At 47.4% G+C, this 19,105-nt stretch overlaps 1 protein-coding gene across 8 annotated transcripts in view; it reads right to left on the reverse strand.

Annotated features, from left to right (window-relative positions):
* PLEKHA2 (pleckstrin homology domain containing A2) overlaps nucleotides 1-19,105 on the reverse strand; it is a 73,363-nt gene that overhangs the window by 24,902 nt on the left and 29,356 nt on the right. For all 8 annotated transcript variants that reach the window (XM_044762393.2, XM_014867853.3, XM_014867851.3 and 5 more), the window contains 2 exons: nucleotides 6,393-6,449; nucleotides 497-545 (listed from right to left, as the gene is read on the reverse strand). In XM_044762393.2, coding sequence (XP_044618328.1) covers nucleotides 497-545; nucleotides 6,393-6,449 — 106 coding nt within the window. The remainder of the gene's footprint in view (nucleotides 1-496; nucleotides 546-6,392; nucleotides 6,450-19,105) is intronic.

A 19,105-nucleotide genomic window follows, 5' to 3' on the forward strand; every position in this document is an offset into this window, starting at 1 on the left:
ACAGTACTGAGAACATAGTGGGAGCCAAACAAATAACTGATGACTAAATGACTAGAGGCATCCACTGAGTGGCTCTGCTTCCTATGTCACTCTCAACACTGTCACTCATTTGGCAACACTGAGACCCTCAACAGAACATTCCTTCTCTTCTATTATCCCTCCCATTCCTCCAAGTCTCTACGTTTCCTGAGCACATCATTACTCAGCTCTGAGATGAGGGTTTCTAGAAACTTCTAGTAAATACCTTCACCCCGCCCCACAGAATCAGGAAAACTGAAATATCACTGGCCCCTGTTCCTCTGTCTTATGTTATTAACAATCTTTGCAGTGAGACCAAGGGAAGCAGTACTGCTTGAGACCTGGGAACATCGCTGCCACTGAAGTCACTCATACACACAGGGTGTAAGTCACATGTGGTCACAGGACTGTCTCCACACAAAAGAGGAAGTTGCTGGAGGCGTGTTCAGAAAACTCACCCTCTGGCTCAATTACTTACCAAAGCAAAACGGAGTTTTTGGTTTCTGCTTTGGGGTAGCTATGCTCACCTAAATCAAATAAAATATAAAAGAAACGTGAATATGTTTTTAGCAATTTTTTTCAAATTTTACTGTGAAACTTTTCAGAAGAGTATATAAAACATAAGTGAACATTTTAAAGAATAATAATTAAGTGGAAATCCTGTATTACTCACCATCCAGATTAAGAAATAGCCCGTTATCAGTCCCATTTCTTAGAAGCCCTGTGCATGCTCCTCCCTCACAGAATCCCACCCTCACCCCTCAGAGTTAACTACTATCTTGGTGTCTATGTTCATCTTTATCTTTGCAAAAACACTTTTAAAAGCCACTGAGTCCTGACAAAATTCTCTTTGGACCACAAAACCTCTACTGGTCCCATTCACACTAGCAAGATTCCACTGCTCTCTCAACCACCAAGCCCCTCCCCAAACAGCTGTCCAAATTGAAGGTGGTACTGCTACAAATACACAGATTCCAATTAGGGCTCGCAGAAAGATGAGGCCGCATGTCACTCACTGCATCTGGACACACTGATCAATTCCCTTTATATCCACCCTGGCTCCTTAATCATGAAAACAAGCACTTTCCACATGCCCAGAGGGGGGCTCATGGAATCAGAGAGATACCTATGGATTCAGGAAAAGGGCATAAGAAAGCAGAAACATTTTTATACCTCCTGTTGTGTTATTTCATCCTGCTTTTTCAATCCTACCCTTTGTGTGTACAGTCCTGAGCATATGTATATGTGAGCCCACATATTCAGGTTCAAGTACACTGAATGAATAAAGGAAAGCAAGTCCTACCCCATCATATGCCCACAAAGATTAGGACTACCCTCGACGGAGGGTGAACCTCCCTGGAGCAGGCCTCCACCACTGTCCCTGGGATTCCTGAGGGGGCAGCCACCTTCCCCCGAGCCCTAAGCTAGGAACTATTCACGTGTTGTCATAATCCTCTCATGGACACTGTTCCTTCAATCCCCTTTCCAGCCAAGAGCATCTCTACTTGTTCTCACCTATGGGCTCCAGGAGTGCTTCTTGCTTTAACAGGGGGCATATTAGAAGCCAAGAGCTGAAGAAAAATCTTGAGTCAAAATTAAGATCTCTTCATAGCTCACAGTTGCTAAATGTCTAACAATGACTGACCTGCCAGTCTGTCTGGACTCTCGCTCTTGGTTCTAAGTTCTTTCGATAGACCTGCCCAGCTTCCTTAACAACCAAAATTAATACTGCCCCAAATACTGAAGACGGGAACTGGGGCGGCTGTCTGTAAAAGACCAAATGAAGGACAGGCAGGACAGCCTGGCCTTTGGTGCCAAGGGGCCAGGGCTCAAGTCCCAGTGTCCCCATTGTGTGACCCCCATTTCCTGTTTTCTCAAATACAGAAACAAGATCACGTTCTCCCAGGGTGATTGTGGGGATTAAATGTGGTGGTACAGGTGAGGCACTTAGCCCGCCCTGTCATACAGAAGCTGCCCAATCAAGGAGGGACTATTTATAGCTCCCAACACCTTGTTTCTTTTAAAATCCCACTCCACATGTTAACACAGGCAATGCCATGCTTACACATGGTCAAAATGCTGAGGGCCTTGTGAGCTTCTCAGAGGGCTACAAAAACACATGAGGTCTGAAAATAAAATGCCCGGCCTCCAACATACAAAAGACACATGACATACTCAACATTAATAAATATTTAATTAAATATCTGTATAACATTCTATCAAGCTCATTGATAAGTATTTAATTAAATGCCTACAAGATGTCACATGAAGTCAACTTCACTAATGTGTCAATTAAACATTCACAAAAATTTCATCACATTTGAAAATAATTAGTAGCTTCAATTTTCTTAGTTCACAAGAATCCTTGGGTGTGCAAGGTGATTGCCAAGAAATGAGAGCCAATCATAAATTAAATGAGTTACTCATAGCCAAATTATTCCCAAAGTAAAAGGATTAAATTCCTTTCAAATATTTTACAGCCAAACAATTACATTTAACGAGGGATGTGGGTGTGTTTTGATATGTTTACCATGGTGTGAGGTGGAGGCCACAGGGCCTAAGAAAGTCTTGAAATAGGCCTAAAAACATGTAGATTTAAGCAAAGGCGAACGCACGTATCCTGAGTTCAAACACAGACTATCCAAATTTAGGAAGGTCTCCCCACTCCCGGGAACCGTGCACCAGAGCTCCAGGCCTGCCCCTGGGCTCTTGTTTCCCCGGGTTTCAGACCCAGGAATTCAATCTGAACCACAGTGTGTGTCTTCATCCTGCTTGTGTCTGATGTTCCGACCTGTCAGTGACGCATTTTCTTGCTCTATCCCTCTGCCTCCACATTCTTGCGGGTCCTCATGCCCATAAACTCATGGGTCCTGCCCACGGTTCCTGTATGACCCTCACCATCGTAGAACTTCCTTGGTCAATGTGGCCCTCAGAACCCCCCTATCTTACGGCTCCCCTTCCCTTTTCGGCTTTAGAACGTCTTTGAAAAGCTGGGACTTCCAGACCTTCCCTGGCTTATTAGGAAACTCGCCCTTCCCCCCAAAAACTGACCTTTATCACCAGCTAGAGAGAGCACCAGTGGCAGACACTTTTCACGCTGGTTGGAGGACAAACGGTCCGCTCTGACGACTCATTCCCAGCCTCCACTGGGATGATGCTACCCATGTGCTCATTACAGGGACTGAGGCTTCCAAAGAGATAGCCTCGTTTTTCGTTTCCTTGTTTTTATATGTTTACGCAGTTCTCAGTCAGGGGGTATGCGTGATTACACGCAGGCACACCTATAATTTGCCTCGTGCCTCGTGGGTTACCACAGAAAGATTGTTCAGCAAAGCAGCTCCTTGCTGAATTAGCAGGACATCAGTTCGGGTTCTTCCCTGATGGGCTGCTTAACAAGGGTGAGACCCTCAATATCTCTGATTGGCTTCCCAACTGGCAAATCCAGAGTGAAATCACCAGTCCCCTTTTTACAGTCATAAAATGGCAAAAGACAAAAATGAAATCATATCAACCTGTTGCTGTGCCCCTCAGAGAGAAGAGCCAACATGGGTCCTCCCTTCCACCATAGAAAGATAGCTCTGGCCTCCCACTGACATCCCAGTGACCGCAGAAGCAGAAGCCCTGCCCACTGGGAGGTATAACCCTTCTCCCCCCTACCCCTACCACATGTTGGTGATCAGGGAGGCTGTGCAGCCCCCTTCAGACATAGTGAAGGAACAGAAGACCTTGAAGAAGTGTGGCTGACAGGCTGACTCTAGTGAGGGTGGCCAAGCACAACCATCTGCACACCCCAAGGTGGCCACAGCGCTGAGTAGCTACACAACAGTGGTTGACTGGAAGGCCCTGGTTTATGTAAGCAGTGAGAGGAGGTTGGGGATGTGAGGGGAGAATGGGCACAGGTCACCAGTAGATTGACGCAGATGAGGCCGCTCCATAGCTTGACAGACTCTCAGGAACTTGCTCTTATCAGATCAAACACAGACCACAGGAGCAGCAAACTCATGGCGGCAGGGCACTGCTAGCCAGCCCCACCCTGTCTGCCCTTGGCCGGAAGTGGAGCTGGGGCCCCTCTGGCAGAGCAGCAGCAGCAGAACAATCTTGGGGCTCTGGTGCAGCTCAGCCCCTGGGTCCAGAGGAAGCAGCAGCCACCCACACAGAATGATGGGAACGGTTCTCAGTCGGAGTCTCTAGACCAGCATCAGGGGCTCCACGAGCCCTAAAATTACAGGCAAAATCAGGGTGTGTACACACATATTTAATTTACCTGGAAAATGAGTCTACTTTTCATCAGACTCTCCAAAGGATTCATGACCCCTCCCAAAAAAGTTAGGAACCACTGTTCTAGGAAGGTCTTTCTTACAGCTAACTGAGGGCAAGGCCCTGACAAAACAGGACACAAGCTGGGAGGTCGGGGGGAAGAGTGGGGCTTGCTGTGCAGAAGAGATGGCCATCAGGCAAAGTGAGAAGGTGGGTGGCACCAAAGGCCAGCATCAATCATCTTCTAGTTTGCCCAAGAACTGGTTCCACTGCCATCGATGCCCTGGATGACATCAAGTCAAGAACTTTCATCTCTGTTCTTCCCAACACTAGCGCTCAAGAAAGAACTGCGGAAGAGCACCCCTGAACAGAGAGACCACATGCACACCACAAGGCGGGCTGACACTGCGGTTCAACGCTCTCCTCTGGGAGGGAATACCTAGGGGTTAACAAGAAATAACCCATAACGCAGAATTTGATACCAGTACCCAGCTAAATGTTTTTCAGGGAAAACCCTTGCTTTCTGGCATTGGGTCAGGCAGGAGTTAAAGGCTCTCGGCTCTGTGAAACCTGACCCAGTGGCAGCTGTGGGTTTTGCAAAACCCATCAGGCCTGCCCCTCCCATAAAGGGCTAAGAGGCAGGTCCATCCTTTCTAAATGAGGCAGCCTCCAAAGCTGAGAACTCTAAAAACCCTCATCTGAGCTGCATTTATAAATCATGATTCAGCAGGAAATTGTATTCACTCTTCCTCCATCGAAAAAAAAAATCTTCTCAAACAGGAGAGTGTTGGGGTGTCATTAATATTGATGTTCTCTGCTCCCCTGTCTCCGAATGCTCTGTCTCCAAGCCTTCTGGAGAAATAACCTAATGAGCACTCAGCAAGACCGGACAGGAGAGGGGAGGCTCAGGCCTCCGGCCCGCCTGGCCCAGGAGGCAGCCACATTTCTTACCACACGGCAGGCACAAATTGCCCGCAGATGTGCTAGCAAAGCTTCGCTTTCAAAGGCCCTTCCCCCAGGTCATTATCTCCTGGCTCTAATCCGCTCAGACACAGCTGGGCATCGGCCGCCTTTGCACCCAGCTGTGCCCGCCAGACTCTGCCTGCAGCCCCTGCAGCCACCTCCACCTCCAGACTCGCCCTTAGACCAGCTGGGATGGAAGGCTGAACCCAAGGACCCCCAAAGCTTGTTACAAAAGGGAGCCAGCAGCCACTCAGATTAGGATCCCCCTCCCCTCAATCCCATGAGGGTGGGAGAACATGGACAAGGAAGCAGAGGTCCCCAAGAGGCCTGAAGTAAGGAGTGCTCAGGAGAGCATGACTTCCGTAACCTCAATGCTGGCTGGGCGCCACCTGGCTCTCCTCACTGGACAAAGAGTTCCTCTTTCTGGCAAGGCCCTAAATCCCCCCCGTCTTTTTATCACTGCTGCATCACGGGTCAGCAGTGGTGCCAGCTCCAGGGAGGGGCTACTAAAAGAAGCTGAATTCAGCAGCTACGTGTTGGCATCACCAATCAGCTGCGGCCCCCACCCTGGTCTCACTACTGAAGGGGGGTTGCCACCGCCCCATCTGCACAAACTGGACCAGGGGGTGGATGGCCGGTCAGCCTGCCTGCCAGGCTCTCCAGCAGTTATCTGCTGCTGAATGATTTCCTGGCACGTCTGAGGACCTTCTCGGGCATTCTTGGCCTTCCCTCCACAGTAATCCTGTTCGGGTAATTGATACAATTCCAGAGGAGCCCCATCTATTTCGGAGCTGCTCCTGTTTAACTATACCTTTTGGGAGAATCCTTTACAGTCACTGGGTTTTCTGTTGTTTTTGTGTTCCTCTTTGTCCCAATTACAAAAAAGGTCAAGTCTCACTCCTACCCCCATCACCTATACCTCCTTTGCAAGAGCTGGGAGCATGGCTGACTGATGTGTCCCAGGAGTCAAGAACTGCTAGCCATGCCCCACCCAGCCCTGGTCAGCCGCAGACCTTCCACAGGAACCATGAAGAAAGGGGGCACCCATGCAACACCCCCAAATGCTAATGCCAGAAGGATCCAATACTTCCTCTTGTTTAGATACTAAACCTACTTGCAGAACACAAATTCCCAGAGCTTCAGGCCAACATTACCTTCGAGATGTAGGTCAGCTGCAAAGATCCAACGGCTCCTGCCCCAATTGCCAGGTTCTGAAAGACACGTGTTTTTTGTTTTAAGAAGGATGCCATGTGAGGCAGTGGAAACAGCTCTAAGAAACAGAAGACCAAGGTCCTAGTTCTGTGTATGCCACTTACTGGCTTTGTGACCTTGAGTCAGTCACTTACCCCGTTCTTTAGCTCAGTTTCCTCATCGGTACAACAGTGATCATTCCTGACATGGATATGTGTACATTAACGTTGCCCATGACCTTAGTTATTATAGAGAAGTATTCTAATACAGTGGTTAAAAGTGTGGGCTCCAGTACTTGACTGTGAATACGTTCCTTGACCACTAAGCCTCAGTTTTCCCTCCTGTAAAAATAGGGATAATAGTACCCACCTCACAAGGCAGATGTAAGGATGCATTAATAATACATTTAAAAGCACTTAGAATTGTCCCTGGTCCACAGATGACTCCCCACAAGCGTTAGCTATTCTATTTTTTTCTGTCCTGACTTCTCTGCTCTCCTTGTTGGCTTGCTTCTGTTTTATGCCACTTCAAAGTTTTTATTGTAATAAATAGGATACAGATTCACACAAGACAGAAATAAAAAATACAGCTGTTCAGTCTATTTCATAGGGCTATTAGGAGTACCAAATGGAACGATGTCTGTACCTATAAAACACTAAGTAAATGTACTCTTAAAATGGCAAGAAATTCAGACACCTTGTCTGGCAATATTCTACCTTGGCACAATCTCTGGTTGTCTATTTTCTCCATTGTCAGAAACAAAGCATTATAGGGATGGTAATGTATCAAAGAAATGGCCAAGATCAGAAATCACAGCTGTGGCCTTTCCGATTTATAATTGGAAAATCCACCCCCCTCCCCATCATGGACCTGAGAACCTGTCCACAGCTCATGGTGACCTCTGAAACCTTTTACATAAGCCTCAAAGAATAACCTTGAAGCACCCATTACCTGGGGTCATCTCAAAGCAATAAACAGACGTAAATCTTGGATAATGGGAATTTACTAGATTTCTTAAAGGGTTAACAGTGAAATGACCTGTCATTCCAGGAAACTGCTCTTAAGAAGTATCTTAGATGGGAAGGAAGAGTTCTTCTGGGCCCAATTATCCAAATTAATTATAATATCACTGAAGCAACCGCAATGTGTGAAATTTCCCATTCACGAAAAAATGGATGGAGACAGTACCACAATAAAAGGATTCCCAGAGCCCTAGAATTTTACAGTGACAGATCTAGAAAGCACATCTCCCCCTTTTGCAAATGAGGCCATAAACCTACAAGCTGCCTCTGAGTCACCAGATTCGCATTTCAAATATGGATGATTTGATTGACACACTTTTTTCAACTACATAGTGACTGCAATTTGTTTATTCTTTTAGGAAACCTCTATGGGGGAAAAAGAGATAGGGCTTGTACCCCTAAATCAGAGTCCAGAAAGGAGCCACAGCACCCAAAAGACCAGTGAGTAACTGACACTGTCCAGAGGAGAACCTGAACCACTCCGAGCAAAGACAGCTCCACACGCAGTGAGACTGCCAAAGGCCACCCCACATCGGCATGGCCTCCAGCGACACATGGAGCCACAGCCTCTGCTGGACACTGAGCACCTGGCCCACCCCCAGCCCCCTATTTTGCACCTGAGTGAAGTGACTCATGAGTGGGGGGATTTGTACCAGGTCACATAATTGGCGGTAGACCCAAACTATAGCTCAGGCTCCCTGACTTCCACCCCAGTGCCCTAGAAGCAGCACAGTGTAAGTGAACAAGCTTGAGCTGCTGATATTCTAGCTGCAACATTATCGCCCTATGACTGTAGGCAAGTTTCTTTACCTATAAATGCAGATAATAAGCCCTGTTTCATAAGCCTGTTGTGAGAATTACATGAAAATACACAGAGAGAGCTGAGCACATGGTAGTTCCTATCCCCGACCCACAACACTAATTACAAGATGCAGATGCCAAGTCCCAGGGCTGCTCTTGCACAACTCACTCTCCTCACCCCAAACCACAGTCCAAAGGCCTCCAGAGCCCTATCTTGAATTATGAGTGATGAAGTGGGATTTGGGGAACTATCTGGGCACTAACCCACAAGTAATGACAGATATGAGCCGATCAGATTTCAGCTACTTTGTCCCCTCCACCTCTCCAGGGTTGCTCCACCCTCAGTCCCCTGCCCTCACTTTAGCTCTCCCACTTCAGAGGGAAAGACATAGCAGTTCTCTGGACCCAGCTATGGGGCAGGCGGGGAGCGGTGTCCTCACGCCCTTCATCCACAGTCTGCTCCTAGGCTCACAAGTACCTCCTCTCTCCACCATGAGAAGCCAGGAAAATATGACGAATGTCTGAAAATGCAGCTTCCCCCCACCTTCCTCCCCACCCCAGGGGAAAATAAATGACAGGCGAAAACAGCCCCAGGATCACTGAGGCTTGATGCAAAGTGACGAGTCAGTGTCCACTCCAATTACTGGACCTAGGAGATTCATGGTGACAGCTGGCTGCCAGTGTGGCAGCCCCAGGCAGACACTTCCTGGTCAAGAAAGAATGTGCCAACATGCCTGAGCTGAGGGCCTCAAAAGTCAAGTGCCAGGGCAGGAACACCAAGAAACAGCACCTGGGGAGGGGCAGGGTGTCAGAGCGGGCGGGGGAGCCTTTGCCAGCTTCCTCTCCTGGCCACAGAACATACCCTCTAAGGAAAGGACAAAACGAGGACCCACCTTCACGAAGCCTTCTCCACCGCTGCAGCCTGCCACGACCTCCCTCCTCTCTGAATTCACGTACACTGACCCTTTGCCAACTTTGGTGCACATCAGAATCTCCTGGGAGCTCATTTTAAAAGGCCCAGGCTCAAGCCTCACCCACAAAGCACTGAATCGGAATCAAGTGGAATGTGGTCAGAACAAGTACATTTTTTTAAATGCTACCAAATGATCCCTAAATAGGCCCAAGTTGGAGAACAACTGGTCTACATGACAAAACCTATCCCTGGATTCTATACTGGAGGATATCCTACTGTCTCTTCTTAACTAGATTTTAAGCACGTTGAGGACATGAGTAGAATCTTATTCCTCTACACAGCGTACTCCTCAATTTTTAAATGAAACACCATTTGCACGGTGGTTAAGTTCCCAAACCAGTCCATGAAAGCCTGCTACAGTCAGAGAGTAACGGGAGACCTCTACCCACCACTGGCAGACAATATTTCTTTGGGAAGGTTTGTTCATATTTCGAACTTGGGTTTCACTTGAGTTTTCAGTTCCCATGACCTGGGGCAAGGTTCCTGTGGGATAGGAATTGGGTGGAGGGTGCATAAAAGGACTGAGTCCCAACAAAGACAGAGTAAAGGACTTGGGGAGACGGAGTTGAGGAATGGGCTAGGAAGGAGGACAGAAAGCATCTGAAATGATAGAATCTGAGCAGATGGAGAGTGGAGACAGGTTGGTGCGAAGGCTGCTATGTAAGTCACCTGGGGAGATTTTTAAACAACCTGATGCCCATGCTTCATCCCCAGGGTGTTATCTGATCTGGGGTAGGGACCAGGCACCTGTATGTTTTTAAAGTTCCCAGGTGATCCCACCATGCTGCCAGGTTTGAGGACCACTGCTGTAGACACCGGCCGGTCCTGCCGACTCTGCAATGGAGATGCAGCAGCTGGTGAGAGAAATGGCCACACCCAGCTGCGGCCAACCAGTGACGCTGACTGCTGCACCAGCAGTGAACAGGGAAGAGGAAGAGAAGAGCAGGGCAGTGGGCAAGGAGAGAGAAAGGAGATTCCACTGCCACAAGGGCTAGCAGCCATCACTGGCGAGGATGGCCTTGTTTTTTGCTCAAATGTTCTTCTGCTACCAAGGACCTCAAAGGATCTCCCACGCCCCATGAGTGGAAAGCACAGGGTTTATTCTTTTCCATCATCAAGCAAGGAGCTGAGGTGCCCACTGGGTGACCCACCTCCTGTGGTAAGCCTTCTTTCTGGAAGCAACATTACTTCTTGTTGAAACAGAAAAATTTTCCTAACTTCTAGTAAGAGAAACAAGAAGCTCAGAAATGACCAGAGGACCCAACTACAGATTCATCAATTCACAGAATGTCAGCACTCAAAGGCTCTGTGCATGCCTGGTCAGTCACCATGGGAGTCCTCTAAGGCTCAACTTGGGAAAGTGACTTCCTCAAGGAGCAGCCAGATGAAGACAGACAGAGCTCATAACTCCTAACACTGATCTGGAGTTTGAGCAAAGCACAACCTGAGAGGGGAAGAAGGAAACCGACACATATTTAGAGTCTATTATGCACCAGGCCTGCTGCTAGCTACTTTTGCACACTGTCGCTTAATCCTAACAATCCCATTTTACAGACGAAGAAACGAAGGATGAACCAGGTGAAGCCACTTGCCCAAGGTCACGCAAGTACTGAGTAGCCAGGCCCGTAGTGAAACCCAACCCTTCCTGATTCTCAAATCCCATGCACTTTCTTCTATACCAGGCCACCTCCCATGAGACAATCCTTCAAATGCACAAGGACCTGCTCATTATCTAAGAGTTGATTACCAATGAAAGATAAATACAAGAGCAGGACCAGCAGGGTTACACTGAAAGAGGCCCTATATAGTTGCCCAAGCTGGGCAGGGCAGGAACTGGTCAAACTGGCTCTTGGGTGCCAAACTCCAAAAGACCAGGGATTCAGAGAGTAGAAAGGAGGAAGGAGAGATGCTGGTGCCCTCTTACCTTCTCTGTATCCCTCTGGGGAGCCTATCGGACAGCAAGGAACACAGCAGGCAGTCAAAACCAGCTTGCTGGTTAACTAGTGGGAGGAGGGGAATGTACATGGAAATCCCACAGCTGGGGCATGAGCCACCATAGCTGCCCACAGGCAGAAACCACAGCTCAAACCACCAAAAGCCAAGGCCAGGCAGAGACTCTCAGAAAAGAAGGACTTGCCTAAGAAGAGCAGCATGATGGAAACGGAGGGGAGGGTGTAATTCCCTCTGTCCCACATTCCACAGCCCTTACCCGGGCATGAGAGAATAACCAAAAGGAAAGTAACCAAGCTATGCCCAGGCCTTAGGTGACCCAGACAGTGGCTTTACCTGCTGCTCTGGTATCTAACACACCCCCTCCCCTCCACCCTGTAGCTCCACTTCCTGATAGTAACTTGAGGAGAGGTGAAACGCCCATGCCTACTCTCCCCATTCTCCAGCTCAAAACATGCACTTAACCCTTCCCCTAATGAGAAGTGCGTTCTACATCGTAAATTGCTGCATTGCTGTAATGCTTTCATTCTCTTCTCTGATGTCCCTTTCTTGTTGACATATACCAGCACTGGCTTTAGCCGGGAGGGACTCCATGACGTAAGTCTCCTGGCCACCACATTCCCCAGCTCCTCTACCTCCTCTTCCAATCCTGGTGATAGTGACCTAAAGACATGGTCAAAGGCCTGGGCCTCTAGATAAGCCCCTGGACAGTCCAAGATTCTAACTACTGGCCATCTAAACCTCAATAAGTCAATTCCTTCACCCCTTTCCTTAACTCAGCCTCCTCCACATTTGCCTCAAACTCAATCATCATTTCCCTTCCACCCTCTAATTGGTTCCCTTCTCAACTTCCCCCTCTCTGTCAGCAGCTCCACCTTCTCTCCCCAGTCAACCAGGTATTAAACCTTTGACTATTCTCTTTCACCCTCTGATCAGAGAGCAAGCCCGTCATTTTCTTCCTTCATACGGCCTTTAAATCTTCCCTTTCCTCTCCATTCCCACCACACCACCACCGCAGACATATCAGGAAACTCTAGGACAAATTTCTGGCTGTCATCTCCACCTCCAGGCTCCCCCCACTTCCCCATCCATCCTGATGACACTGCCAGAACAAACTTTCTTAACAAGTAACATCTCTGTAGCACTTTAGAGTTTATCAAAGCACTTGACATGCATTACTGTTTAATGTGCACAGCAACTAGTCAGAAACAGAGATAATTCATCTCATTACCCCTATTTTGCAGATGAGGACAAGAGGCTCACAAAAACAGATGTTTTCCTAATGAATGTATTCATCAAGTTGTCCTATGCACAGCTGAAATAATAAAAATGGGCTCTGAAGCAAAATCTAATATGCAGCCCTGCTCGCAAACATATAATTGCCTGCTTTGCCTTAGAGACATTTTAACACTAAAATGGCATTCTTTTGTATATAAGTAGATACATAAATATATAAAAAAGATATATATCCTAGATGTACTAAATGAATGCTGAAGGTTAAAATGTAAAGCAAAACATAACAATATAACCAAAGATGAATTTTAAGAAAACTTAAACAGGCATCACCATGGTTCTGTGTTAGTAAGACGTCTGCTGAGTTTCACAGCTTCTCTCTCTCTAGCGGCTTGGACTTTAACACCGAGGAGTGCTAACTCTTAACATGACTGTCCCATGTCATGGCCGCTTAGTTTTTACTTCTTTTTAATTTAGACAAAGTACATCTTGTTATAAAAACAAGAATTGTTTAAAAAAATAAGACTACTACAGAAAACACATAAAACAAAATTGCACTTACAGTATTTTTTTAACTCTCAAAAAGTCCATGTATAATTTTAATTCTAAAAACACTAATTTCATAATTTACCCTTGGCAGAATTTGCATTTTGGTGAAAGTACAGATCTGTCGCTTGAAATCTTCTTTTGAGATTTTTTTTCCCCAATGGAATTCTGCATTCTTACTCTAACACACTATGGACAAAAGCATGCCAGAAATTCCTCTTAACTCTTGAAATCGTGTGTCCACATGGATAGTTAATATACCAATTACACAAAATCCATGACTTAAAAATACCTTGCCCAAACAATTGCTGAAGATTTGAAAGTTATCTTGATGCTTCTATATCCAGAGAATATCTCTGGAGAGACACACAAGAAACTAGTAATACTGGTTGCCTCTGGCTAGGGGAATATGTGGCTGGGGGACTGGAATGGGGAGGAGAAAGTTGTCACCACATCAGCTTTCCCACATTTTGAATTTTGTACCATGTGCACGCATTGGCCATTTTTTAAAGAAAGTTATCTTACTGCTTCTTGGCATTTTGACAAGCTGAAGCATATTACACAAAAATCTTTTAAATATTGTTGGATTTCAGCCAAATTTTTCTCAAGGAGTCTTCTGGTACAGAAAATGTAATTTTTTTTTAAAAACACCAATTTTCACTTAGTCTTTAAGACAAAACTATTGTCCACTATACATTATGCACTAATATAATTTCCTACCACTCTTCTGTATTCTTTCTACTACAATGCAGCCAAATATCCATCTTTTGGTCAACATAGCTAAAGCTCTGCCTCTTTTAATGGAAAGAACTGCTTTCAACTTATTTAAAAAAAAAAAAAAGCAAAAATGGAAGGGCCCAAAGTTCGCAGAGAGAGGCAGAGATACAACCTTTTTGGATATTATGTTCCATGATTCACATCATGGTCTTTGGAAAGTAAAAACATCTGAGTGTTTTTTGGCAAAAGAAAGAAAATACATCTTACAGAGTAAATTTGACAAGAACAACAATCTAGTGCAACACTGTTTTCATGCTTCTCTTTATCCTTTGTTCAAAGCTATATAATTCAGCTGTGCAATTACTTAGCCAACTGGGCATGAGAAGGGTGGAACTGAGCGTTGCTGTGCAACTGAGACATAGTTACTCGTAGGTCACAGCAATAATGTAGAGCAGCCTATTAAGGAACTTCATCTCCTCTCTCATGATAGGAACCAACGTCAAATTAAGATACAAGTGCTGGTGCCATAATATCAGAGTAATATTTTAAGGGAAATCCAGCCAATGTTTGTTTCTATTCAAGAATTATTTGTGTGCTTGATGTTGCCAGCATATTGATTTTTAAATGCATCAGCCATATCAGTGGCCATAATCAATAATTTTGAAATTTTCCATTTATAGCAGTCCTTTATAGATAATGGGTTTCAGCCTATATCAGTTTGTGTGACCACCACCCGTATTATAAACCTTTATTCCTTACTTTACCACATCGACTCTAAATTCTGTCAGGCATTCAAGGCTGGACCTGGTCTACACATGCTGACCCTAACACGCAGCTATGATACACCCCGTGGGCAGACACTGTCGCCAGCCTCCTAACTCTGTCGCTGTTTGGCTATGCTCACAATGGTGGCTCCTGCAGCTCTGCTTCCGAGGGCTGCCTCCAGGATATGGGAGCCGTGTGCCCACATTTGTAGAGCTGGAACCGCGACCGTCCAGCAGGGCATGCAGAAGCCCTGCTCCCTCGGGACAACTCTTTGGCCTAACTTACTGCGAACCCCTGAGCATCAGGCTAAGGCGTACCTTTTGCAGACTTCTCCTGAGCTCACACCCTCTTCTGGCTTCCTCCCCTTCCCTGTCCTGCTTCCTAGGCTCTTGCCAGTCTCAGGGGAACATTTCCTTCATAAAGAACTTGCCACAGATCCTGTCTTGGGGTCTTCTGGGAAACCCGGCTGTAAACACCCTCTAACCGGGTAAGCTCCCTTCCCTCCCTGGTGCTGCCTCTGCCTCACAATGACCGCTGGTTCCCTCGCTTAGAATGCCCTCCTCTTCCTCTTCTCTCTGCTTAGGACGGGGTGCGTAACAATCAAATAAGCTATTGTGCGTGAAAACACTCCAAAAGCCGTGAGGTGCTCTATAAATGTGCATCACTTGTAGTAATAATTGCTCTAATCTCACCCATCCTTCCAGATCTGGATCTAGCACCATCCCCTCTATGAAGGGGTGCCTTGCAGCCCTCCAGGCCACATTTTTATTTAACCATCTGCTTCCCCAGCTACAGTGTACACTCCACAAAGGCAAAGGCTTGGTGGTGTTCTCTGTTGTGGCCTCAGCATCTAGACTGGCGTCTGGCACACAGGGCACGTTTAGCAAATCTGTGTTAAATAACTGCTGACCTCCAGGACCTTGCTCTGTTCTTCCCCCTTCACGAAATGAAGGGCTATGGCCATGGGAAGGATCAGCTCAAGTGCCCACAGCCCAGGGAGGACAAACGACGTGCCTGACATACAAAACCGCAGAGTGGTGAAGCCAGGATCTGACCCTTGATCTCTTGTCTCTCAGGCCTGAAAACTTTCCAGCTGAGTCTCCAGCCCCAGGCCCTACATATTCCCTGGATGGGCAGCAGCAGGGGAAACTATGACCTCTTCTCCTTCAACCAAACTGTTGGCATCTGGGCCGTTCAACTGAATGAGACGCTGTCTTGTCATAAAGGTAGACTGGGATTTTTAGCACCATAGTTTTGTGTGTGTTGTTTTCATCTCCCCAACTAAACCTGAAGCTTCCTGGTGTAAAGACCTCCCCGACTTCACCTCCACATCGTTTACAGAACTTTGCGCAGGGCTGCGCACAAATAGCAGCAGGAGGAAGGAAGCGGACAGAGGTGAAGTGTACAGACTCCACAGTCAGACAGACCTGGCTCCAACTCCAGCTCTGTACTCACCACCTGGGCAACCCTGAACAAGTCGCTGAACTTCTCTGCACCTTGCTGAGTACCGCGAGAGTGCTAACAGTCCCTGAGTCCCAGGATTATCGAGAGGACCTAATGAGGCAACATACGTAAAGCCTTTCACACAACGGCTGGTATAAGGCAACCACTCAGCAAGGATAACCTGCACTTAGTGATAATAGTAGTAACAGGGGTAGTAAAGACAGGTTCCATAAACACCAACTACCAAGGGGCTTGAACAGGCAAAGATCAGAGACCTGGGTTCAGAAAATCCCCTGCTTATTAATGCCTATGAAATAACTAAGATATCATATCAAGTGTCTCCTTTTCCCCGTAAAAGTAAGATGTTCAGGGACCAAACAGTTCCCCGTGCCTTTCTCCATAGGGACAGACCAAAAACCCCCTATGTGCTCGTGGGGATCACCTCTCACCCATCTTCTCCTGACTCCCAGCACGCTGCTTTGCCCCACTCTGCAGGGCTTCCCTTCAGTTTAGGCCAGGAGAGCGGTGTGGGACACTGCATTTCATAAAGACCTCCTTTCTGACAGCCTCCTTACCTGGCCCTCTTTAGAATGTTAATTTATTCAGTAGATGAGCACACATTTCACAAATGCTGGACATTATGGATCAAAAGCTAAACCAGATGAGCTCCCTGGCCTCCAGGATCTCCCAGCCCTGAGAATCCTCTGGCTTTTCTTTCTTAATCAGAGACAACCTTTGAAGGCTTCCCTTCCTCTCAAGCAACGTTAAGATGACTGCCTCATTATCAGCAATAACAGCAGGGGAAGTGGAGTCAGACTGCCAGGGTTAGAACCCTGGCTCTGCCACTTTCTTATTATGTAACCAGGACAAACTTCCTCCCTCTCTGCCTCACCCACCTGACCTATAGAACGAGGATAATAATACCCACCAATAAGATTTGTCGTCAGAATGAAATGAAAACCCAGTGAAGTCTTTAGAACAGTGCTTGGCATCTGGCAATAAATGTTTGCTAATAGTATTTTACAACTTAGAAAAATCTCCACTCTTAAATCTAGAATGGCTGTTTGGCCATTAACATAACAAAGAGCTAAGCCAACAACTGAAGAAGTAAAATGTTCTGAACTATTGCTATGTCACAGCAAGACGCTCCTTTTTTAGGCATATGCTGAGCCAGCTGAAATCTCTACTTCCAGGGAAAGTGTAAAGAACCTCCAGCAGGGGCCACAAGTTCTATTTGGTAACTCAGACTCAAAGAAAGCTCCAGCACAAGGAGCAGCCTGAGAGCTCAGCTGGCAGGGAAGCGCAGGAGGCTGCCCCGGGCAGGGTGGTGGAACCTGCTGCAGAGGCTGACCCCAGAGATCTCAGTAAGGGCGCCCGAGGCCCAGCATCCCAGGTTAGTGCAGGTTCTGGAACCAAGGGACAGTCAAATCAGAGGGCAGGACAGAGCAAGGGAAGTCCTGACAACTGGCAACATTACCGAGATGGTAACGATGTGGTCCTGGGTGACATGTCACTGACAGCAAGACTCTCAGCCTGTGGCCCAGGGTAGGAAGGAGGGTCCAGCTCTCGGGGAGGAGGCTGGCAACAGAGATGCAGGATTCCCTAAGCAAGTGAGTCTGGGGTAAGAACGGTCCTAGTAGGAAGCCTGGTCCCAAGCAGGTAAGCCAGGATGAAATCCACTCGAATTACCTGAACTAATATGGCTGATGAGCGGGAGAAGTTACACAAAGGGAGAAAAAGGAAAAGGGAATGATAAGACCCAAAGGCCACAAGTCGCCTGAGACTTATCCCGGGCAGGCCAGAAGCCAAGACTACTGGCAACGAAGACTTGATTCCAGGCTCCTCCACCAGCGTGGAAGTGGCACCTTTCACAGTGGATCTGTTGACCCAGCTGTGGACACCTGTGCAGAAAGGCAAAGGCAGGAAAATGACACATCAGGGCCCAAAGGCAAACCCAAGACCAAAACATTGTAAGAAGTAAGCATTCCGGACTAAGGCAGGGGTGTGAGTGTCGGTACGTAGCTCTCATTCTGCATGCTCAGCACTGTCAATGTAAGTATTCAACAGCAGGGTTATCAGGAATGCGGGGTGAAACAGGGGGCACAGTTCTATTTTGAGTTAAGCCTTTCCTGGAGAACGCAATTAGTGGCAGCTGACCTAAGTATGTTTTCTGTATCGATAGCGTTTTCTCTCAGCCATCAAACCCAGAGGATGAATGCCAAAGGCCTCTAGAGGGTTAGTCCCTGGTTAACAACCTAGCGACTCACAAGACTTTTCCACTTCACATCCTAAAGCACAAATCCATCCCCCAACACTCAGACATTCCTCTTCCCAAGTCTCTGGACCAGAGCTGGATTTCAGCCCCACACCCACCCTGCCCCAAAATGGCTGTGACCCACGATCTTGCTGTTGAGAGGCCATGCCAGTCTTTGGGGCCTCCTTCCACAGACTGCTTCAGGGCAGTGGAAAGAAATGAGCCAACACCACACACAGTGCCAGAAAAAAAGACAAGATCCCAAGTCAAGGGGAGAGCAACTTTTTCCAGGACCAGTGACGACGCCAGGGACTCCCAGGCACAGTAATAAAACTTTGGGGGCCCCCATCTTTGTGCCTGACTGCCACAAAATGCTATGCAAGTCACCTAATTCTCGTGGTGTGCTTGCCAAAGGCAATTCCAACGTCGGAGACTCAGTTCTTTCTCCATCTGTAGCATGAGGAAGCAAAACTAGGTGACTTCCAAGGTCAACTCCAAACCAGGATTCCGATTCTCTGATGCAAGAGACCAAAGAAGGTCAACACTCGTCCAGTCAGGGAACCAGGTCACATTCTCTGCTGGGGAGGGGCCCCAGACTGGAAGAGCAGGAGTGGCCATGAGGCCACAGCCCTACCAACAGAGGTGAGAGGAGGCAAGCCAGGCCTGGGAGACCTGACCTCGCCTGGCCGGCCTCTGCCTGACTTTTGCAAGTGTTAAATTCCTGAGCATGAGAAAAGACACCAGATCCCCAGGGTCAGGAGAGATGAGCTTCTTTCTCCTCAAGCTAAGATCTGGGATGGCTTCCTGTGCGTGTGTGACTGTGCGCTTGTGTACGTGTGTGCATGTGCGTATGCGTTACGGGTTTTTTCCCTCCTTACTGACCAGCAGACTGGTGCTGCCCGTGAGAGATGAAGCCCTTGAGGCTAAGCCCGTGTGCATTCCTGCCGGGCAACGATGGGCAGCCGGCCGCCC

Source organism: Equus asinus, chromosome 27 (assembly GCF_041296235.1).
Source record: "Equus asinus isolate D_3611 breed Donkey chromosome 27, EquAss-T2T_v2, whole genome shotgun sequence".
Lineage (NCBI taxonomy): Eukaryota > Metazoa > Chordata > Mammalia > Perissodactyla > Equidae > Equus > Equus asinus.